Source organism: Centroberyx gerrardi, chromosome 18, assembly GCF_048128805.1.
Source record: "Centroberyx gerrardi isolate f3 chromosome 18, fCenGer3.hap1.cur.20231027, whole genome shotgun sequence".
Taxonomy (NCBI): domain Eukaryota; kingdom Metazoa; phylum Chordata; class Actinopteri; order Beryciformes; family Berycidae; genus Centroberyx; species Centroberyx gerrardi.
The window spans coordinates 12,501,758-12,526,923 of record NC_136014.1 but is presented as its reverse complement, the minus strand read 5'-3'; the positions used below and the strand labels follow the sequence as shown (position 1 = coordinate 12,526,923).

The 25,166-nt window shown below is 42.3% G+C and overlaps 1 protein-coding gene across 1 annotated transcript; it reads right to left on the bottom strand.

Annotated features, from left to right (window-relative positions):
- Positions 1-2,854: 2,854 nt before the first annotated feature.
- On the bottom strand, positions 2,855-23,762 carry LOC139909848 (potassium channel subfamily K member 2). The gene is made up of 6 exons (XM_071897004.1): positions 23,559-23,762; positions 17,189-17,306; positions 11,078-11,238; positions 8,403-8,589; positions 5,919-6,061; positions 2,855-3,211 (listed from the first exon to the last, which is right to left on the bottom strand). Exons 1-6 carry the CDS (start codon positions 23,745-23,747, stop codon positions 2,855-2,857), a joined length of 1,155 nt encoding a protein of 384 aa, XP_071753105.1. The 5' UTR covers positions 23,748-23,762.
- Positions 23,763-25,166: the final 1,404 nt, after the last annotated feature.

Here is a 25,166-nt window from a genome sequence, read left to right as displayed (position 1 = left end):
ATGGCGTCCCACACCGCAGCACTCCTTGACTTTCTTCGGCACTGACAGCTTGCCTCTCAGTGGCTGTCAATCACCCGGCCGATGAGGAAAAGGCAATAGGACGACTTATCACCCACGGGCCTTCGCTCTGAGCACGCTCACTGAGGGCTGGATTGTTTTTCTCCAGGCTTCTTAGCATTAAAGCAATCTTTCTTTCAATGTATTGCAAGTCAGTAGGACAGGAGATGTTTTTTTTTATCGATCGATTGCTTTATAGAAACCCAACCCTCATATCCTCGTCTCGTCTTCCTCACAGTCTCTCTGGGATTCCTCTTTGACTTGATTAGACATGGCAGCTAAAAGCCATACAGTGAAGTCAGTCAGGCTTCGCACAAATCAGTGGTCATGCTCAAGGTAGCAGGCGAGGACTGACAGGCGTTCAAGAATATCAGGAGACTCGGACTAGAGAGAGAGAGCTAACCCGTAACCTGCTAATACAATTCACCTGGTTAGTTTAGACATAAAGCACACTTCTAAAAATTGAGAAAGAATATTGAGGTGCTGTGAACAAAAAGGAATGAACTCTAGTCAAACTTATTCCAGTCCATAACGTTATTATGTTATTATTCTCTCCATAAATTACAGACATTTGGTATAACAGACGACTGTGTGAAAAGAAAACTTGGTCTACCACTAGATAATACTGTATTGTAAGACACATTGTATTGTAAATTTGTTTTGCAATGCTACAAACTGTAAATGGCAATGTCAAATGTTGTTTTGGCAATATTATATCCTCCTGGATAAACGCACTGAATTTATAATAATACCACAAGACACATTCAGGAAACCCAAATCATCTCTTCGCTGTAATGCGCCGCAGCCTGAAATATCCTTCATACCTGCATCACAAAAATCCACCTTTTCGGAAATATCCCGAATCGATCAAAAGGTAACATGAAAAAATGGAATCTCTTTAACAGGACAAAATATGTAATCAAAATATATATATCCGGCATCAAGAATAATGCAAAATATGTCATGTAAGAAAAAAACTGTGCCAGAATGGCTCTCCTGTCATTTCCACAGTCTTTCATCAACACCCAACCATCCATAGAGAGGCCTTCTATTTCTATCTGAAGCAAGTTCTGCAAGGCATCCAAGGCCTACATAATTTAATCACAGTAGTGATATAAATAGAGGTTTCTGATGGTGTACATTCAATATTGGCAAGACATTATGGATGTCATCTGTATCAACTGAGGAAATATCTCAGCTCCCTTTTTGAATGTAGATGAGATCTGAAACTTAATGAAAAACGATAAGGTATAGACATGGTTTTCCTGATTACAGCCCCAGAGCTTTCATTGCTACAGAACCATACATGCTATAGTGCTGACACACCAAGCTCATTTTCATCAGTTTCATGAAGAAAACTTTGAAATAACAGAGCACTCCTGATCCTTTGATGAGATCCTGTGTGTGACAAAACGTTTCATGGCCTGCAAATGCACCCAGATAGAGATTTTCAGATGGAGATATACATCTGATATCTCTTTCTGAAAAGTAGGATCATTACTTTGGTATATGGGAGAGTGGGGTTTGATCAGTGAGCCTGGCATTGTGTGTGTGATGCGACTAAGAGGCAACCTCAGTACATTAGGGAGACTGGTACAAACACTCAGTGACAGACAGAGAGCTGAGAATTTCCCAATTGTCAATCCAACTCAACTGGATTGTTCCAGCAAACATTTTATCCACTCGCTTCTTGCCATATATACTGTAAATTCTTCTTCTTCTTCTATCTAAAATGGCCAAAGTTCAGTGAGGATGTGTCCATGTCTGCTCCTTCCATTCATCTCTTCTTCATGCCGTGATGTTTGTGTTTTCCAAGATACCTTCTAAATAATCATGTAGTCATTACGACTGTGTTCATATGAGAATTAATACATGATGAGTGGACTTTAGACAGACGAGGCCTTGCTCAGTCTTACATGCATTGCCATCTTACAAATGTTCAGTGAGTTTTTCAATAAGGCACAAGCGGATTATTCCTTAGGGTGAAAAGCTGAATGTCCTTCATGAAGGAACAAGAATGTCAACATTCGTCTTTTTAGCGAGAGCAGATTGACTGGCGAATGCAAGGCATATAAAGAATGTGACTCATATTGTAAGAAGTGTAAACGAATAAAAAGAAAAAAAGACACATTCCTTTGAAATACTTTTGTGTTCGCACAGAACCGCTGCCTTGTTGGGTAAAAGGTGTTCATCGTTGATGATAAGAGTGCTTTAAACAGAGAAGATCCTCTTTATCTGATGCAGATTTCAGGGCCTCTGGAAAATGGACAAGAGGTATGAGCATGGATACATCTGTTGCATTCTAAGTTCAATGAATGCATGTGTTTGTGAGTGTAAAGATGTGTCTTGCTACCTCAGTGTGGGCTTTCATTTACCATGACTTTTCTTTGGAGATACAATCCTTTGTCCCAATCAGATGCCTGCGTTTGATTTGGCTTGGACAGTACTAGTGGCGTCCATCACGTCCACACGCACAGGAGTAAGAGTTCTTACTAGAATGAAAGAAACCTGTAAGCTTGCAGACCATAAGTGCATGTGTGTGCATGTGCACATGGGAGAGTACCGGTATGTAGATTAATGATTGATCTGTTTGAGTCTCCCTGAAGGCTCTCAATCAATGACTGCAGCACAGTCAATCCACTTAATGAATGTGCATGTGTGCCTCGTCACAGAAGCTCAAGCAAGTGTGTGTGTGTGTAAAGTCTGTCGACGTATGTCCACCTAATGTCCACTGAATCTCCATGAACCACCGTACGTGTCTCGCTCAGCTCCCTAAATCCCGTTTCCGTCCTTCTCCTCACTTGAGATTCTCAATGATGGCGATCTCCCTCCGGTCGGCGTAGTCCGGGCTGAGGCCGTTCAGGTAGAGGCTGCCGTTCCGGGTCAGCGTCCCCGGGGCGGGAGTGAGGGTGAGAGTCAAGTTGGAGTACGCCTCCCTCTCCTCCCCCAGGTTGACCGACAGTGTCCTCTTGCCCGGGGTCATTTCCTGGTTGATGGACGCGTTGATGCCCAGCTCCGACGACAGCTTGCGCTTGATGGACGCGGCGCGCTGGAACTTGTCATAAATATCCACGCTGAGCCGCCGCCGGGTCTCTTTGAACTCGGCCGACACGTTGGCCGTCCATTCTGCCGCGTGGGCCCGGAACTCCCCGACCTACAGAGGGAGACGGGAGATTGATGTTTGGGGGTGATCGTGATCAAACAATAACATATATCCTGTTCCTCCCTACAATGATCGACACGCTGACTCACCACCTGCTGATGCTGCAGTTATCGCTGTTGCTGCAGTGGCTTTAGGTTCAGTAAATATCTTTTTATTTAATGGTAGGGAGGTAGCATGCATGTAAAATGGAGAGAACATGATTTAGAAAATAATGATATGTCATCAGACATGTTCAAAAGCTATATAAATATACTTTTGAGTTCATTCGCTGGTTTCAGACTAATACAAGAATAGCTTAATGGAACTGAGCACCTTAATGGGACAAACTGACGTATAATTATTAATTGAGTGCACTCTTCTAAACATAAATGCCTTATCCATTAATCTGTTCAGACTGCTGTTTAACAGCTATTGCCTAGAGTGTTTTTTTTCATGTGTCCTCCCTGCTCTCCAATTAGCAATGCTCATAAAATAGGAATCTATAATACTCATCCATCATATGCATCATCCATCCATCATATAGTCCAACTGCGCATATGGCGAGTTAAAAATAAAGGGAAATGAATGAAATAAGCAGAATTTGTTTGGAACAGATGACGATGCTCGATTTTTGTAAAGCCACAAGGAGGGACTTTCACTTTTCCAGTTGCTTTTGGCGAGTCATGATTACAGTATGTGCTGACATGAGAAGCCTGACTAGTGAATGGGTAGGGGATGGATGGATGGGAGAAAGCAGAAAAAGCACATTGGATTTGGAGGTAGATGTGTGTTGTGACTTGGAAGGCAGCAGTTGCTGTTGAGTGAATAAGGATGTGATAGGGTGCAGACGTCTTCTGAGTTTACCCGACCGCCACTATCCTGTTGAGGTTTCTCTAAGGGAAAGTGATTGCAGTCCTTGATGTGTGAAGTGTCTAAACCGGCGGTCCAGATATCTGGAGAATATATTTAAAACTCTCGGTTAATATTATCTCCACTACTCATACCGTCCTTGAGAGGCGTCAGAGGGAAGAGGAGAGAGCAGATTATTGATCGCACCTTCATAATGCATTAGACGTCTAGCTCCAAGGTGTTTATTTATTCATTATGCTCTGAGGCGAGGTATAAAGCCGACTTCAGACCCCCTTAAGTTAAAATTTTGTGGTGTGTATGTGTGCACACATCAGCGTGCATGGATGAGCACACACACTCATGAGTACGTGCTTCCTCCTCCTTCTCCTCACTTTCTCTGCCTGCTCCTCCTCCCCCTCCCCCAATACCCCCCCCTCCCCCCCTCTTCTTTCTCAGTAGCATAATTCTCTGCAGAGCTCACAGCCTTCACAGTTGTTCTCCTAATGGTGCTTATGCAAGGGTTCCCACTGCAGACTGCCACATACTTCCCCCCTTTTATGTGAGTAATATGGAATAAGGAATGAAGATGAAGAATGGGGCTGGGTTATGCATGAGAGCGCCTGCTTGCCTACCACTCTCTGTGTGTGTGTGTGTGTGTATGTGTGTGTGTGTGGTTCCCTTCATCCTTTTTAAATGTAACTAATGAACCTGACAGAACAGCAAGGTGTCTTATTACTCACCAGCAGCCACTGTAAACACACCAAATACCTAATCCAACACGTTTATGAGACAGTGTTTTACTCCACATGGCACAAACCAGCAGGGAGATTCATCTCTTTAGATTTATGGCTTGAAGGGTAAACTGGGAAACAACGTGAGGTATCACTCTCTCATTGCTAGGGGCAACTGATGCAATGACACAGCTATAAACACAGGAGGTTGTCAAGCAGTAAAATCTACCTCCACCTATATCTACTGCTGATTATGCCTGTAAAGAGGTGTGCAGGTATAAGCAGGTGGAGTTGTGCTAGTATTGATTGATGTTTACTGTAATTGTAAAAATGAAAAGAAAAAAGAATAAAGGGGTTGCCCCTAAAGCTGATGTGGAGCACACTGACATTTCGAGTAGGCCTTTTGTTTTCCTATAAACATGCATAATGCAAAATGTTGGGCTGGCTGCAGTGCTACTTTACCATTTGCGTGTTGCACTTTTGAAAGAAATCTACTGTTCGAGGACTAAATGTAGCTTTACGGTTTTATTATTGCAACTGGGGCAGTGCCAACGCAATTCTTAGTCCATCAAGGTGTCACACCCTAAGAGTCTAATTACTCCATACTTTATTGGGCCTCCTCCAGCCTTGGCCTTGTCTTGATCCAGCCTTATGAATCCCCTCTGTTTCATTTTCACTCATCACTTCATCAACCATAATGAATTTAGTGATTCATGGGGCTGACAGGGGGCTGCTTCTGAAGAGGCAATTCATCATGCAGGCATCCAGCACTCCAAATGGATTTGCCAATTTGTGGGCTGGACACCGCAAACCTGTGTTTACAAAAATGCTTACATGAGTAAAGCAACTTTTCGCTACTCAGATAGACATTGGATGGAAATATCAGTGGTCGAGGAGACATTCCAGTTGTGGATTTATTCAGAAAATCAGCCCCGCTACAGCCGTGCCAGCGGGACCACATAATGTGATTAACAAGAAAATGTGGAAATCAGTTGAACGTGGAGCTGGATACAGGCAATCCCTGTTGAACATCTGAGGTGAAACTCTGTTTTTGCATGCTGACCTCCAGTGGGGGGGGCTCCTTATGTCCCGCTTGCTTCATATCTAGTGTGACATTAAAACAGCACAGCGCTACGTACCTCCTCCTTCGTTTTCTTGGAGATGACGCGGAACCAGTCTCCGATCATACTGAGCACGGCGGCGAAGTAAGCCAGGCCCACCAGGATCCAGAACCACACCACTGGCTTGTAGTAGTCCAGATACTCGGGACTCTCTGATCCACCTGCAGAGCACAACACATCAAGGTGGGTTATACAACTCTGGGTTACATCATCCCTGCACGTGTTGCTTGGCATTATGCATCACTCTGAGAGGAAGCAAGAACAGGAGGAGGAAATGAAGCGAGTGTGAGATAAGGACCTGATTCAGACTGTGTTAAATTGGTCTTATGTGGATTGAGATCGGCACATTTCAACTTCTCCTATTCAGGCTTTGATTATTAATGTGAGCCTTTGATTGTACACAGGTTTATCGTTATTTATTGTTATTTGTCTTTAACTACCATGATCAGTTTTGGCAAGGAGAAAGAAAGAAAGAAAGAAACTGTTCTTTGCACAAACACTTGTGTCCATGTCTGCATCACGTACCACAATGTTTATGGAGCATCTTTTCCTGTAAATCTGTTAGTGTACACTTGGCGGCCCGATGGTCACATGATTACAGTCAATGGCATGATAACGTTTGGAATCTGTACTTGGTTGTGCGTCTTTACACGTCAGTATAGATGTATAAGTAGATGTACAGTAGGTATACACTACCAGTCAAAAGTATGGACACACCACATTTGTCTTTATTTTTACTATTTCCCACATTTTAGATTAATTAAAGACATCAAATTTATGAAATAACACAAATGGAATTATGCAGCGACCAAAAAAAGTGTTAAACAAATCAAAACTATCTCATATTTTAGATTCTTTAAAGGAGCCGCCCTTTGCCTTGATGGAAAGGCAAAGGCTTTGGAAAGAAATTCATACATAGGCATCAAGTTCACTATTTATATTTGTCTAAGAAACAAATTTCAAGCATTTAAGCATAAGCCTTTAGATCAAAATGGCTTTAAGAGAATGAAAAACAGTACATTCAATCAGGTGTGTCCAGACTTTTGACTGGTAGTGTATATAGATGTAGGTATTTGTATAGATATAGACGGAGACCTGGCTCTGCCTTACCTCAATGCTCTGAGCCCTATCCATGTGCACCTCAGCACATTTAGACGATTCCTTTCCCTCCATGCACCCTGGTGAGGTTGCCTCTTAATAAGTCAACAGGCTTGTGTGTGTGAGATGAAGCTGTGTGTGAGCATCACAGTCAGCCCGCTCATTGCGCAGACAACTGCCTCTTGCACAGTGCCTGGCTGATTAGTTTAACTACTACGATTGGCACAGGTGCGGTAATCTAATCTATATTCATTAGGCCTACGCAGGGAGATTTCATCTAGCAGCCAAGCGCCTGTGATTTTTCCCACCCGCCTCTCCCTCGTCATCTGTCAAGCAGGTCAAATCCAGCTAACACCTCCTGCGCACACACACACACACACACGCACACACACACAGTAGCTACTTATTTGCTGTTCTCTCTTTAATAAGAATATATAACCTGATGAGTGTGTATGAGTGTGGGAATAAGACGAGAAAAGAGACAAGTTTGTGCATATTCCAAGCATTCAGTGAATGATTTAGTGGCCTGAGATTCTAATGATTGTTTTGTTTATTTTAATGTACTGGTTATTGCCCCAAGTGTTGTGACTCAGCAATTCATATCCTATTTAATGTCTTTGGCATTTATTAGTATGTAGGTTTATTGGTTTACATCCTGAAACCGAGGGGAGCGCTAGACATTTTGCAGGGTTTCGGGTGCGTGAGGAAAAGACTGCACAAATGGACTTAAGTCAAAATCAGAATCCGTGTATCATAACTTGAAGATGGGCACCGCTGTCCACAGCGTTAAAATAGCCGGAGGTAACAGACAGTTAACTGAGCACTGGTTTATGGGATAGCAACTTATAAACAAAAAGTCTCTCCAATATATAAGTCAACAAAAAAATTTTTAATCTGTTTTCAGAACAAAAACCTTGTTTCTATATTTGTTGATAGTAATGATGTTATCATGTTTTTTTGCCTATTTTCATTTTTCAATAATGAAAGGAATAGGAATAAAACATTTTCCCTATGGAATCAAGGTGCAAGGTATGTATATGTTCTGGGGACAGAGATTATGTTGAGAATGATGCTACACTAAAACATGATGTGAACGCAGCGTGAACGCCAAGGTTGGAGTCCGCGGAGTGAGAGGTAAAGGAGCAGGTAAAAAAACAGCTATTACAGTAAGTCAAAGTCTGAATCGGGCCCTAAGAAAGAGAATAACTCAGAATGAATGAAGGTTCAAGAGACAGAATGTGAGAGAGAGAGAAAACAAGAGTGATCATGCTAAGAAAAACATATTCATAGGTTTATCTTTATTGTTTTACTGGCAGCTGAGAGATGATTCAACTGTAAATAAACTGCGATTCTCATGTCAAAACACCCTACAAATGCAAAAGAAACTCAAGTGACCTTTTTCACCAGCCACAAAGTCTCCGAAGCCGATGGTGGTGAGAGTGATGACCACGAAGTAGATGGACTCCAGCGTGCTCCAGCCCTCGATGTGCTTGAAGATGACGGCCGGCAGGGCCACAAAGATGAGGCACCCGAACAGGATGAAGAGCACCGTGGAGATGACGCGTATCTTCGTCTGGCTGACTTTCCACTTCTGTGGGGGAGAAAAGAGATGTGGACAGACGGAATAGATGAATAAAAGATAAATAAATCAAGTCAGTATAGGTTAAATGGGAGTGGGAGTGAGAGGGGAAGGTTTGAAAGAGGTTAAACAGTCGGAAGAAGGGGGATTGAGCCGTGGGGAGTGCTATGAATGCAGACAATATGCCTGAATTTTAATAGGGTTGATGTGTGTGTGTGTGTGTGTGTGTGTGTGTGTGTGTGTATTTGTGTTCTCATGCATTTGAACAAGTGGCACCGAAATATCTTTCCTCCAAATGCCGTCAAGCAGCAATAATTGTCTTCTTGTTTAAATATTGTGTTAAACCTACTTTCTCATAGCAGTCTCATAGCACAAAGCCTCATATTAAATGATTAATGATAAATAATTGTGAGGGAAATTAACATTTGAAAAACATGCTGCCAACGTCCCACTCCCTCCTTATCCACAGGCTTTCTTTTAGTCACTTCACAATGTGATGAGTCACTTCCTTTGACCTCTTTCCAGGAATAAATTTGCTCTTTTCTAATATCTGAAAGCCAGGCCGCGGGGCTCATGTGACATAACTTCTACAGTCGGATGGCGTGCCAACCCAGGCTGGAGAGACATGTCACATGTAATACGACACACATGTAATATGAATGGCATGCTGTACATGTCACATACAGTATGTTTGCATGAACTCACTGCTGAAAGATAGGAGCTCAGTTAAATTAAAAAGAACAAAAAGGGCATGCACCAAGATCATTGATTCTTCAACTTTTATGCTGGATCTTGGTCTATAATATCTGCCAGTAATTTACAATACAGTCCATGCTTTCAACTGTTGTGCTCAGTATTAACCTGCAAGTTTGCCTTTTCTGGGGAAACTCTGAGAAGTTCAATTTGAAGTGGACCCCACTTTCCTTCCTCACCAGCACCAGTCTGTGCTGCCTGTTTTCTATGCTGCCTCTCCACTTGAAGTGATTGCTTTCATTTGGTTCCCTATACATCTCGCCCCTTTTTCCACTCAAGTTATGTAAGCCCAGGGCTTACTGCCTCTGGGTGGAAGCATAAAGAAGAGGCAAAGCTCAGATCACTGAGTCTATGATGTCTAATGTCTTCACTTCAGAAAGCAATGGGGCAGATACGTATACAGTTTACAGTGGGGCAGACATCAGCAGTGAACCTAGCTAAAGACTAAATATTGATATAGGGGGTAGAGTGAATCTGAGGCCATCGTGTAGATTTCTCAGCATGCGGTTTCTTCAGCAGCTGCTAGAGTCCAACTGTTTCCAGCTCCCAACTTCTCTCCTTCTCCCCGGGGATGTCAGCACTACAGCAAAGTAATGAATCAATGTCCAGCTAGAGAAAGCCCTCAATTAGCTGGCACAGTCCATTTGATAAATGCTATGGTGAATACAAACAGAGATGGTGCAGGTAAAATGCCAAGGAAAAACAAACAGCAGATTCTCATTTTGACTATGAGAAAAGGAAAAAAACCCACTGCTGTCAGGTGCATTTAATCTGCTGTGTGTGTGTATCTGTGTGTATGTGTGTGTGTGTGTGTGTGTGTGTGTGGGTGTTTGGTGTGTGTGTGTGTGGGGGGGGTCATTGACGGCCATTGTTCCTGTCAGACAGCATCCTTATTGACTTGTGTGCTCAGCAGCTGTTTGATTGCTTAGGCTGTTCAAGGCGGCCTTTGGGTTTCCAGGAGAAACCTAATGACTAACCATCAAAGACTGTCCTGCACAGTCCATTTATAGAGCGTGTGTCCAACATGACTAATGGTACCTTCCAACTGCACTTGCAATTTGTGTGCGTGTGTGTGTGTATGCGCTTGCATATGGGCAGATATGTCTATGTGTGACTTGCAACATAGTAAATAGGCCTACCACCGTCGTTCCACAGTGATGTATTGATCAGTCTGTGCTGCAGTCATGGCGAAAAAGATTTGATAAATGAATGTAGCAAAGAGAAAAAAAAACACAAGACCGCAGCGTCCCAGTGAGCTCAGTGGGCCAAAAAAAACCTCCAAAATTGATGACGCTTCGTTGACTTTTGAAAAGCCTCTCTGAAAAAACAACTGTAATTTGTTTTGGCAATCCAAGCTTTTAAACACCGAAACGAATGGCCTGCATTTTAAAATGTTCTCCAGAAGTCTGTTGACATGGCAACCCAAAAACTGCATTTTCCCTCCACACAGTCAAGAACTTGCTGCTGACAGTTCTGAAGGCAAAGATCCAATACTCTGTGAATCTTCTGCTGTGAGGGTGGAGGGTTGTTTAGGTTGTATTCTCAACCTTGATATTTAGATAGATATTTAGGGTGTTATGTAATTGATTTGCAATAACATTTTTACAGCTGCTTTTTCATTACCGGGATAATTAAGGCTTGACAAATGTGACTGTATTGTGGTAAATTGAAATGCCTCAGTGCACACAGGAAGACATAAAGGGACGGACACACACACACACACACACACACACACACAGGAGCTCACCACAATCATCTTCTCTACTTTGGCGATGCCCTTCCCAAAGATGGTCCCCAACTGGTCGCCGACGCCAGCCAATAAGAAACCAAACAGGGGAATCCCCAGCAGAGCGTAGATAATACAGAAGATCCGCCCACCTTCTGTGTGCGGAGAGATGTTCCCAAATCCTGGAGAAAGGGACAGAAAGAGAGTTAATTAGTTCAGCAGGCGGCAATTCAAAATGCCAGCAGCACAAATTAGCTGTCGCATAACGAGGCAGTAAATCCAGTGGATGTCATCACCACTTGTCAATGTATAGCCTCATCAAAGCCAGGTTATGAAAAGCTGGTAGAAAATGCACAAACCAGCTTAAACTGAACTTGGTGGACGGGAAAACTGTGTTCACAAAGCTCAGCCATGCTGAAAGACACAGGAGGAAATCATTTCAGCAGTGAGGAGGGAGAGAAACACGGAGAAGGGAGTCAGTTTTTCATTCACACCCTCATCTGTCTTCGAGCAACGCTGATATTCCAAAGAAATGAATGTACACATGCTGTTCTTATGCCTGTATATGCACACGCACGCACACACACATGCACACACACACACACACAAAAGCGAACCCATCACCAGTGCAGTGCCTTTTATCTTCTCTCCCAACCCTTCATCATGTCCAAATAGAACAGAGAGGGTTTATAGAACTCCATACCATGGCAAATTAAATTCTCAAACCACATACACACACACACACACACAGACACACAAACACGTGTTAGTGCTAGGGAAGTAAGCACAGGATCTGTACAGAGACGTGTACATTATGGAAACCTCACTCCACACGTTTGACAGCATCTGTGTTTCATTATTTAACATTTCATAAAGGCTCTGCATAATGAACCCCATCCACTTTTCTTTATTAATGCCGTCATCTTTCTCAGGATATGACCTGCAGGGAAGCTCCTAATGACTTTCTGCTCCTGCTTCCTCGTAGGGTGACACTGTCAGAGACACTATTGCCAATCAAGCCTCGCTAATTACTGGATTAGTTCAACGGGCGACAGGTTACCAAATTAGTTTTAACACCTGTGGGTGCCCCTGGAGAGCAAAGGAGACACACCAGCTCTCTGATTTGGGGTTACTCTGCCTTCTGTTTTGACCGAATTAATGTTGATGAGCCTGAGATTAAACATGTGACAGGCTATGCACATTAGAATACTGTCACAATATCAGACATGATTGGCCAAATTGGGCTTAGGAAGCTCATCAAGGCTGCTTGTGACAAAACTGAGGTATTGATTAGTGACTTTTGTGATTGAGTTGTAGTTATGTAGTTATTATGTGGTAATGGGTATAACCAGTTCCTATTTAAATACAGCATAATGCTGAGCCAATCAACTATTCCTGCTTATCACAGCTACTTTTCCCACTGGGGCACTGCTGTCCAATCATGTGCCATAGAGTGCCGAGAGGTTTTTATTCCAACCGATTACTGCACCAGGTGATTTCACTGATTAGTCCCTCCTCTCTGGTTGAAGGTGTGCTAATCAGTGAAATCTTTACCCTCCGTGGCTCAGGATTGGACGGCACTGCGCTGAGGATCTGAAAAGTATAACCGGATTCAGGATTTATAATGGGACGCTCAGACAAAAGGCTGGATGTCGACGTTTCCCTTTAGCGTGACTGTATCGGTGACATTTTGACTTGTCACATAAGTTGGGCATGGATTGATTGCTTTGTTATTGATTGATAACAATGCTATTGAATTGTAGAAATTGCTCCCTGCCCCATTGTTTGTACTGAGACTGATGCATGCTGTGTCACAGCATGTGACACAGATGAGAAGCTAAAGGAGGGATAAAAAGAGAGAAAAACTGAAATGTGCAAGATGAAAAAGGATGAAAAAACAGAAAACAATAACATCGTAAGGGCACTTTTACACAATTTTTTGGCAGAAAAGGTGATGCCTCAACAACGTTTGTGTGTGTAAATTGAATGGGTTGCACATTTGCTTCCATAATAACCTCAGACACTATTAAGCTGATGATGAGATGTTTAGTTTCCATTGTAAAATAGATGCAAGTTACAGAAACAGACACTAGATACATGTATGCATGTTGCATGTACAACTGATTTGAGTTTCTGTGTATTTTGTTGGATGATAAAGAGAAGACTGTGAGGAAATTGGGCCGTTGCAGCAGCAAGGTGTAATAGGATACATGTTAAGAAAAACAGGATATAAATAATAATATAGCAAAAGGTTATATAAAGATACTCAAACTGACAATTCCAACACTTGGATATATAAAGCAGACGTACTTATATGGAAATTGGGCATGAGTATGTGCACTCCTCTAAAAAATAGAACTTTTCTCAACTTTAGAAACCCCCCCGGTCTGCCTAAAAGAAGCAAGGCATTTTTTTCAAAGCAGTTGCTTTTTGTTTGCCTGGCTGCCGCTCCCCATTGATTCTGAAGTAAAAAAGGCAGTTGCAGTTTGAAAAAAAAAAAAATCAGAATAGTGTGAAAATGTCTGAAGACCCATTAGGCTGAGAAGCTCAAACTTGAGCGCTGAGGCTACGGAGGATTTAAATGAGGCATCAGATTGGAAAAACATTTTTTCTCTCTCTCTTTCTCTTTCTCTCTCTCTTTCTCTCTCTCCTTATGCTGTCACATTGGGAAAAGTGAATAACGGATCAGTTAAACACCAGTGAGTCATTCAGAATTTGTTTCACACCTTCAGCCTCATGATTTCCAATTTACAGTGAACTAAAAACTACTAACAGGCAAACCTATTTGTCAGAGCTCGTCGCTTTGTGTCGACCCCAAAAACATTAAACTAACCTCATTCATAACATTACTCAGTATAGTGCCATGTTGGGTTATGTAATGGATCACATGCAGCAAACTGTCATGGCGCTGTACTCTCTCTCAAAGGAACGAGTGCAATTGCAGTGGACAATAAAAGCTTAATGACTGCCTTCGAAGCTCATTAACTGATGCTAGGAGAGGAATGGCAACAGCATTCAAGTGAGCCACTTTATTACCTCTGCCAAGGAGATTATGTTTTCGGTGCCGTTTGTTTGTTTGTCTGTTAGCAGGATTACGGAAAAACTACTGGCCCGATTTTCATGAAACTTCGTGGAAGGGTGTAGCATGGGCCAAGGAAGAACCCATTAAATTTTGGAGCAGATCCGGATCCGACTCATGAACAAGCAATAATAGCACGAACAAGCAATAATAACGAATAATAGTGGATCCGACTCACGAACAAGCAATTCGTAGAAGACTGGACTATTGGCCTTGGCGGAGGTCTGCGCTCTCCGAGTGCCCTTCTAGTTAGCTTCTGTTAAGGATGCAGACTCGGTTTGCTTTAACGGAGGCCTCTGTTCAACGCTTTTGGGGAAAACAGCAATGTTGTTTTTGATTTTTTAACTGTGAGGAGGCTACATTGTTTTCCTCAGAAATTCTTAGCAGGTTGAAAAGGCAACAGCAGTGAAACCCTGTGATGCTAAAACAGCTCTAGACCCAGCAACAATGACAATATTGAAGGTGGGGAGGCATTTTAGTTGGTAGGGGAAACACTGGGGAACAGTGTGTTACGCCTAAAAATCACAGCTACAGGTGTAGCTGTAATTACTCACACACTGTATGTTATTGCCTTGGATGGATTTCACCTTCCTTTTCACCAGGCATGCATAATACCACAACAATGTCACTGAAGACAGAGTGCTACTAAAAAATCTCAATCTCACAATAAAAACTTCAGGCATTCCTTTATTTCTTAAGTACAAGTCACATAGGATAATTCCTTGGAGATCTGTATAATCTCCATGCTATACGAAGTGCGATCTTCAGCGGAAATAAAACAGTAGGAGCGACTTAATTAAGGTTCCCAGGGGGGAGATGCTGTGCGATCAATCGTTACTGCATCTCATTCACTCCCAGGTACTGATAGTAGAAGAGGCAACAGCACAGATAGTGTTTCAGTTCACTTCCTAGATTAATTGTGTGGAAACAAAAGGTGGAAAAAAGATGCATTGCTTCAATGCTGTACATCCAATTAAAGGTCTCCACACATATGGCCCATCCACCACCGCAAACAAATCAATTTGTGAATATATATTCTGGTCCAACCACCTGTAACTGAATCAAATAAAGCCCAGAGAGGAAGCTGAGAGAGGGAGCAAAGATATGTTAAATTAATTGCAGAGTGCTTTATGTAATTATAATGGCTACAATGAATGCAGAATGGTTTTCTTGGTAAGCTTCTGGACTATATTGTAATTCTCAATACAGGAGCCAGTGAGAAAGAATCAACCCACTGTGTTTAGGAATATTTCTGTCTTTCCGCTGAAAGCTGAAATAATATACTGTATGCCTGCTTGTCTGTGCATAGTAGCAATTGCCACAGAACATTTTGTACCACTCCGGCAAAATTATGATGATTGCAAACAGACAGAACAGCAATCATGTGCTATGTGTATGTTAACAAGCGCCCCTCAAGGTAAAATACACCAAAAAAATCTGATAGCAACATTTTTTCAAAAATCAAAGCAGTCAAAACAACACTAGAGCCATAAAGCTTTCCTTTTTGTCCGCTTCACCAGAGTACCATGAATTTAGCCAAACTGCCATGGCTTGTTTCATAAGAAAATAGCACTTCATCAAGTCCAACGTCGGTGAGCTTGCCTCTAGTCAAGAGCGAGCTTGACTGTAGAAAAGCACTGCAGCACCAGAGTGAACAACAGAAAGTCGACATACTGGATCTCAGGTGGGCAAAGGGAAAAACCCATAGCCCCGCTGTTACAATCTGCCTATATGTTGCCACCAGAAACCTGATATAGAAGAACACTAATTTCCCAACCAGAATCGAGTTATTACGACCCAGTGCATTTTTAAATTGGAGACTCTGACAGGATCACAGTGATGCAAAACGGAGCCCAACAGCCCACTGAGCAGACACACTCATTTGACAAGGTCTGCAGGGAAGAGCCAGATGAGCTGTCAGACTAGCTGTGGCTGTGTGTGTGTGTGTGTGTGTGTGTGTATGTGTGTGTGTGGGTGTGTATGTGTGAGAGAGAGAGTGTGCATGTTGTAGGTGTGTGTGCGCTGCTACTTTTCCCTGTATTAGTAAGCTCTTACAGCTGGAGCTGACACAGAGAGAGAGAGAGAGAGAGAGAGAGAGAGAGAGAGAGAGAGAGACGGTGGAGAGAAGATGATGGGGAAGAAAGGATGTTGAGTGAATATATTCTTCCACTGAGACTGATGAAAGCCCCGTGATTATGCGGTAACTAAGTGATCAGACAAGAACAAATGAGCTCAGGCCCTTATGAATCATATTCTTCTGATGTCGGACCAAGTCTCTTTAACCTCCTCGAGCTGCACTTCCTCTCAAGTCAACCATCTTTATAAAAAGTTGTCTTAGTGCTGGACACACTGTTCGATTGCCAAGTGATCTCTGGTGCAGTGCAAGAACACCACAGCAGTGAGCGCTTAGTGCCAAAACCCCCCTCCCAAAAAAAAAGACAAGGATCTCACAGAACTTATACATGCCTGGAAGCCTTAATTTGGTCCAAGTGTGCAACATTTACTTTGCTCTGTACACCGTGAAAGTCAATACGTCACCCAGATTCTCAACATATTTGCGAGACTGGTGAAACTGGAGAAACGTTTTTGGTATTTCGAAACATGCTAAGGTCAAATTGTTAAAACCTCATTTCTTTGTTTTCAAATGGCAGAGGTTACAGAGAAAACAGCATTTCTGTCAACAGAAAAAGCGCAGTGTGTCAGACATCAAATGAACCACAAAATGCTACATCTTGAGTGTGCGGTTACAGCATTTTTTTGGTTCCCATAATTTCTATTGTTGTGGCGTAGGAGAGCAAACTAACACATTATTTTTCTGCAAGTCTTAGTTATTAGTTTTGGTTATTATGTTGCTATTAGAAGCTACAGAAACTTTCCAGAAGTGAATATCTTCAATTTTTGTTTGCATTTCACAAAGTGACATGCAATTATTGTGTAATGTTAATATGTAATGTGGCGTGTTGTAAGCCTCTAGGTATCCTGGCTTCTAGAAAGTCAGGATGAACACTGGGTTGTTAAAGAATGAGAAAGTATTGATAACTAATCATTCTTACCGATGGTGGTGATGACGGTGCCGGCGAAGAAAAAGGAGGAGCTAAGGTCCCACAGGCTCGTCTGATTGGATGAATTTCCTGACGGGTTCACGCCTGCTCGGATTGCTGAAACCACTTGCTGGAAGGGAAAGGGGAAAAAAAAAAAAAAAGTTTCAAAGTCCGCACACATTTATGCATCTGATCCTACAGCGCTATTCCTCACCGGGAGTGTGTTATGAGGTGGGCTGAGGAAAGATAAGAAAATTAGCCATGTGCATCAGCTTGGGGAATAGACGGCAGCGGAGGTAAACATCCAGCCAAAACCAATTAACCGCTGTGACAAACAGCGAGGAACGTCTGTCACCTTCATAAAACGCATGAGAAAGGTTGGGGCCGGATAGATTGCAAACATTGCATTTACAGACTTTTAAATCCTACCTGGTCTCTTCACAAAAGAGAGGAAGCTGTCAGGTTTATTCTAAGAGGCAGAGAGTCAAGAGATATTGCCACAGTGAAACCAGCAGGTGGACATATTGTGTTGATTAGTCTCGCCCTGGTGACTGAGTTGACTGTGTGTGTGTGTGTGTGTGTGTGTGTGTCTTGGGGACAGCACTAGGTGTGACAGGAGTCAACCTGTCTCTGCTGAGCGTGACGAGCCTTTCAGATGGCAGGCGGCTGCATGAGGGAATAGAACAGCAACATGTGTTTTCACTCAGGATTCTTATCACAGGAGACACAAGAGAGTGAAGCCGTCAGCAGGAGGCAAAACACACACACGCACGCACACGCACACACACGCGCACACACACACACACACACACACACACACACACACACACACAGCCTCTGAAGGAGCTGTGGAGCCAAGCAATGGAGGATGAGCTTCCAAGCTAGAAATGTAAACAGAAAACAAGAGGCACTTGAGCTGCCTGATGTTGCGCCGTAATCACCGTGATATTTTAAACATAACCAATTATACTAATGAGGTCATTCGTTCAGCTAATTCATGCATTAATTAGCAAACAGTTCTACGTCAACATTCTTGTCTTCACATAACACATGGGTGGTATTAATATGAACTCTATCTTAAAGCATTAAGGAGTCTGTAGAAGAGTAGTTTGAAGAAAAATAGTTTTCCCTCATTAATATGGAAATTTTTTCAGCAAGGTGCTCCAAAACCTAATCAGATTATCCAGTCTATAGGGAGAGCGTGTGGTGTGAGAATGAAGTTTCTGGCATGTATTGTTCTTGTCACTGTGTTCACATACAGACAGACAGACAGACAGACAGACAGAAGATGCCATGAATGTACCATGGTGGATGGACATAGAAACTTTATACATGAGCATGATAACACAAGCCTCGGATCGCCTCACGCGTCCTGTCGTTTCTCCTGAACACTCGACTAACCCTCTGAGTCCTTGAGCTTCACTCACCCACTCACTAAGATGTCTGGACCTCACTGGACTGCAACCAAGAACAACTGAGGATATAAACATGTGCAGAGTCTCACAGTATGATCTCCATCCTGACCTCTTCTACTCATCAGTGACAGGACCAGCGGCCGCCTGGGCCTCCTGGAGCCGAGATCTGCACAGAACAGGACTGAAGCCCGTGAAAAATTAATAGCTTAGCGCAGTGGGTTAGAGGGTGTAAAAACTTTGGGATCCAGCAGATGTAAGGCTACCGTGTTTTCAGCAGGTCACTGGTGAAGGAAAACCTGGAATGATGATGATAGAAGATTATGATGATGATAATTGATGATTATAATGATGATTAATTTGCCCTTGCAGCAAAATGATCTTGTACAAGCAGCCAGCAAGAAATGCAAACAGTGTACATAACCAGACAACAGACGTACAGAGAAGTACATTGATCAACTTGGTCGCCATGCAGCAACAGCAACAACAGCAGCAGAGTCGTGACTGGTGAAGTCCTGTGAATGTTGGGTCAACCTGACCTCAGCAGTGCTTTGGTTTGCGGAGATAAAGCTTTGAACACTGGTTCTGGACAAGAGGTTTCTGGGCCCAAGTGGGTATTCAAGCTGCAGAGTTATTACTGAGACAAATGCATAGAGAAAAGATGAGCAGAGAAATGAGAAGAAAAGCAGCTGTGAGATTTCGGGAGCGCAGGAGGCTCTGCCGCAGAGCCGACGCTAATAAATTGCAAGAGGAATATTTTATTGGATTAATGCTTTTATTTCCCAAGGTACTTGTGAAATGTTTTTGACATAAGTAAGGTTTTCTCCAGCAGGCGGCTCATGAGGAATATCATCAGATTCCCATTTTAGAGCTATGAAAATGATCTTAAAGTGCACTTTAATGAATATGAGACAGTTATGGTAGCAGGTGAGCAGCTTTTTTAACCATGTGTATTATTTGTCATTAATAAAAATACCATAAATAATGTACAACATATGGAACTGGCCATGGTCCTGAACCAGTCATCTTCTCCAGAGCCAGCAAAACACACACACACACACACACACACACACACACACAGATGTCAAGGAGTAGAGCAACTTGGGGTCACTGCAAAGTCAGGGCGCTGTCTGTTTCGATTCATCAGCGCTAGCGAAATTGAGAGAGAACTTTTCATTAATCTCTGTGCAACCCCATGACTGTTGATAAGGCAGCAGGGATAGAGTGTGTGAAAGCTGAAACTGATGAATAATGGATTGAAAGTCGCTAATGTCATGACAGAGAGCATAAATGTGACATGACAGGTCAGAAGGTGGATAGGGAGAAGGACTGAAGGCTTTGAGAGCAGTGTTGTGCGTTAGTTATCGATTCAGGTCCATACACACGCACACACACACACACACACACACACACACACACACATACCCACAAAGTGACATATGCAATTTCCATGAGCATGTGTGCAAAGTATGTTTGTTATTCAGACCTTCTGTGGCAGAAAAGGACAAACAATAGCCACCAGCCTATGAGTAAGAGTGAGAAGGCCTGGCCAGAAAGAGAAAACTATAGACTAAGATGGTTACACACATGCAGGGCGCACAAATGCACACAAAGAGACAACAAGCACGCACACATACAAATGTGAACCCATCACCAGTGCAGCGCCTTTTATCTTCTCTCCCAACCCTTCATCACGTCCAAATGAAACAGATGAGAGGGTTTATAGAAGTCCATATCCTGGCAAATGAAATGCTCAAACCCCACATCCCTAGTCCCTGAAATAACCTCATTTAGAAAATCACACACTCAGATAGGCCTGGCTCAGTCTGTCCCTTTGTTTCGCAGCCAAAGCAGGCATATTAATGCACCGTTTTGGCATTCAGCTCTGTGCATACTCACTATGACCATAAGAAATGATAAAATGGGATAATGTGAAGCCCACAATGGCTGTCTGTTGGCTGAGGCAAACGGATGGAGGGCAGGAGAGACCGAATCCCTCTGTCTAGCTTTCAACATCACACACGTTTTTAATTACTCCCCTTGAGGGAGCATCGCTTCTCGATCATCTGCTGAAGCAGAAACACTGGCTTTTGATCACTGGGAGCTTGCAAAGGTGTGTGTGTGTGTGTATGTGTGTGTACATAATTGAATAAAAGTGGGTGGATGACACCTGTGTTGGAGCTGTATGTGTATCAATAAATCATCAGAGAAAAATAGTTGCTTGAAGGGACATCTGATGGATGTTAATGGCAGACAGAGCAGTAGTGTATTGTCAGCCTTGACCTGTTAAGTAAGTAAGCTTTTTGTTAAGCATAACTGGCTCTTAACTAGCCTCTTGGCATTGGGAAAATCTTACTGTTAAGTGCCTCTCAGCACAAGTGTAGGGCACACATCCAAATTGTCAAGTTTTCCTCAGCTTGTGAAATTGTAAATCGTCCAATTCACAGTTTCTTTAGTTTTTTTTCTGTGGTCCAGGACTAAGTGATGTAAACTGCTATGCTTTGTAAACTGCATCCAAACCATAAACAATAAACCGTGGCTTCACAGACTGATTCAGTGGACAGGTCGGTGATATAAGGAGCAATAAAGAGCTCTAAAAATGAAATATTGGAAACAGGCTAAACTATCAATCGCTAAAAAGATATTTTTAAGAACAGCGGGCAGTTCACTCTCCATTGATTTTTGTCTTTATTGAGACAACAGGAAGCCTGAGAGGGAGTCAGAGACACAGGAGACGGTCGTACTATTAGGCAAAGCTAGGTGACTGGTTTAGGCCTTAATCTCAAGAATAGAACTAATATAAACTTCTTTTTTTTTTTATCGATTTAAAAGAAATTTACTTTACTTTGAAAAACACCCCTGCCTTCTCAGTCAGGCTAGTAGTAGTGGGCTATTCCACTTAATTTCTAGCTCAAAATTGCCTCTTAAGCTCATATATTGTGCCACTGCACCATGGAACAAAGCTACCTAGTATGTGGTGCAGAAGAACAAAAGAGAGAGAGAGAGAAATAGAAGTTTTGCTGTCAGCTTTATTTAATCAAAGAATCAACTGCTGCTAGTGTTTGCTGGTAGTAATATTACCACTGCCTCCAAGCTCAGTGAGCTCTAGTGAAACAAAAGTTAGCTCCGCTGCCCGCACCAACAGTAACTATGATGCTGAATGTGCTGCCATGCCAACTGATGCTCAGAGCCAAGGGCAAGTAAATATTAGAAATAGTGATAATACTGATGAAGATGCATACTTTGCATGCATACTTTGAAGGTAATGTATAAAAAGGATGGATTGAGAAGGGTGAGGGTTGGGATTCAGGGGCCCCTGACAGGAGATCACTATCGAGCAGGATTCAAAAGGTCAGCGCTGAACCAGCACAATCATCACACCACATTAACACCACATCTTCTAGCCAAACACACTCAGCTGTTCTTACCAGGCCTACTGCCGCCCTCCTAATCTAAAATGATGTAATTTAGGTGGATGCTGCACATTAGACTAAGTTCAACAATGAAGCCTTGTCAGCTTGGGTCAATTTTAACATGATCAGTGGCTCCATGCAAATGCCACTGGCTCCACGCAAATGTCACTGGATACCAACACAGTGGGTAAAACTCCAACAATAATAAAACCTTGCAATCACAGAGTTCGAGATCAGCTAGAAAAGTCACCAAATTACATTTCATCTCAAGCTCAACTATTTCAACTGTTGTTGCAATGTGTGTGCATGCATGTTTTCACATGTTTAATAAGCTTTACCCCATTATTTCTATATATTCTGGTGGTCCAAATATCTCACTGGCTCAAACACCCTCCATTTCCAAAGGAATTCAGATTGACAAGATTCAACTGTGTTTTTCTCATAAAGCTGATTTGAAGAAAACGATGCAGGGGAGGGTCCAAGATTAGGTGTAGCAGACGAGTCAGTGTCCCCTGTGATTTAAAGGCTTTTCAGCTCTGGCACATTAGAGAAGTAATCATCATCCTCTGTTCATTTCCATGAGTGGTTGTGATCAAGTGGCCCAATATGCCAGCTAAATTCCCCAAGAGGGAATGTTTTTCATCAACCTTGACAAGTTCGGTTAGCGGTGAGATCCATAAATCCATAAGGCAAGAGCATCAAGTCAGTGGATCTATTTTCTGAGGTTAGCTGTTGGGATCAAAATGAATCATGATTACACATAAGGTTTGGGTTATAGTTCAGACTGGAAGATAGAAATTAGTATTGCTGTTCAGATTTGGGTATTAAAAAAAGCATCTTATTGAAAAGGTCACCTTTGTACACCAATGGACAAAGCTGATCACAAAGATAAGATGTATTTGTGAAATCGTTCCCAGAGTGATAGGTGAAAACTACTGCATAACATTCTTAATATCCTGAGATATTATAAATTGCAATAAACAGAACTTTGTGAAATGTTATTGATATTTCTGTGAAATTAGTTTGATGAGGAGAGACTTATCATTACAAACAGTGGTCCTAATGATGTAGTTTGTGCTTTCATTTTAGTCCAATCTGAGATTTCTCAGGCTTGATTTGCCACAGAATCATAGAATATATTTCCAGTTGTTGAGACAAATAGACATAAGAAGAAGATCAGGGAAATAATGAAACTGTTTGACAGACAACAGTTCTTTATTTGCTCAACTGATTGGCTGAAAATACCCTCAAATTAAAGCTGTCAGTCTGCACTCATGGTCACTCATGGTCACTGTGTGCACAACTTGTAATAAAACTACGGAGGCCCGGCATCAAACAATGTGTGGCTGTCCAAATACCATAAGTCCAAATATTAACCTCAATACCTATCTTTCCCTCTGTGTGTGATATTTACATTTCCGCACTGGTTTCTGCACACAAAACCTAATGATGAGGAGGCTTTAAGGGGATTTTTCCAATCATCATCAGGCCCTCCAGAGTAGCAGGAAAACAGTAGAATATTCTTGTTATTCATAGTGTTGATGCTTATAGTCCTACCTTGACCAGATCCTCCAGCTCAGAAGAGTTGACGCAGGCGTGCACGGCCAAGAAGTCCAGCTTTTCGGCGAGGATGGCCAGTTTCTGGGAGCTCTCGTGCGGCTGCTCCAGCGCCTTGAACACCGTCGCCCCGACGATGAGGTAGAGCACCACCAAGAAGAAGATGGCTGACACTGTCTTCCACCTCATGACAGTGGTCCTGGTGTCGTACTCGTCCTCTGGGGAGTTCAGCACCACCGGCTTGGCCGAGAAAGACAGGCGGGGTTTGGAGTTATGGACAGCAGATTTCGGGTCAAGAAGGTCAGGTGCGGCCACTGTGAGGACGGAAGTGATCACTGTTAATATGTTTTCTTTCCACTACAAGGCCAGAGAGTCTGAGCCTGGGCTTTACTCATTTGTCACGTCACTCTGTTTCACCCAAAACTGTATTGTCTCACCAATAAGGAGTGCTTCGAGGTGAGGATGTTGATTAAATTCTGATTTAAACAGTTAAGTTTTACTTCAAAGGTATAAGTATCTATCTATCTATCTATCTATCTGGGGGGGGGGGGGGGGGGGTGTCCGTAAAACAATAGCTAAATAAAAAAATAAAAAAAAGGAAGGCTAGAAGGCTAACAGGATCTCAGTGCCATGGAAAAAGTATTCATTGATGACTATCATAATGATATAGCCTATTATAGACTTTCTTGTAGCCTAGTCTTCATATTCACTCTTCCTGTCAAAACTACATATCCAGGCTTAAATCTCTGCAAGCTATTTTATATTGCAACATATTGTTTTCTTAGGTAGATTCTTCCTCCCCTTCATAATGCTGCTGTTTTATTTCATGAATAGGTTTTAAATCATTTTACTTAGCCTACTTAACTCAATTGACAACTCTGGGAACTTATTGTTCCGCCCTTTCTTATTCAGATCCAGAGTTTTCTTTGATCAAAAAGAAACCAGTACAATAGCGCCACTCCATTTTGATTTACAGCATAGTGCAGTTTTCATGTGATTAAAGTGTTCACACGGCGTTCAAAGCACTGCCTGTATCCATGCTGTTTCTACAGCACCAACGTTTAGCAATATTACATCATTATCGAAATGTAAAACTAGGTTTTCCCCTCTGAGAGAGAACTATACAAATCCTATAATACATTTTAGAGGGATACTATACGAACATCATAGCAGAAACTATTGAATGTACAAAATAGGGACATCTTTGAGTTGCAGCTTTTGCACAATCCACATCTCAGTTGTCTCAAAGATTAAAAACACAAAGACACTCATCTGCTTCTCTTTATCTACATCCCATCCATTGTGATTGGTATAGATTTAATGATCAATAGGGGATAATGGCTTTTACCTAGAGTGTACTTCACAGTGTACTTCATGAAAAGTGTAGCCTAAGTGTCGCTAACATTTTGTACATAGGCCTACAGTGTATAATTATATGTAGAGGAATGCTCTTGGGACATTATAGTGATCCCACAGTAGATACAAAATAAAATAAAGTACGATAGGTTAATATAACCCCACTATAGGCTACTGAGTACCACAGACACACTACAGTCCCTATAGAATATTATTGGAATATTATAGTGATTTTTCGTTGGGGGGGGAAGT

Coding starts and splice junctions, on each gene's coding strand:
- LOC139909848 (XM_071897004.1), bottom strand. CDS start 23,747: ATGAGGTGGAAGACAGTGTCAGCCATCTTCTTCTTGGTGGTGCTCTAC. Junction 8,590..11,077: donor AAGTAGAGAAGATGATTGTG/GTGAGCTCCTGT, acceptor TCTCCCCCACAG/AAGTGGAAAGTCAGCCAGAC. Junction 3,212..5,918: donor CCAAGAAAACGAAGGAGGAG/GTACGTAGCGCT, acceptor CTCCCTCTGTAG/GTCGGGGAGTTCCGGGCCCA.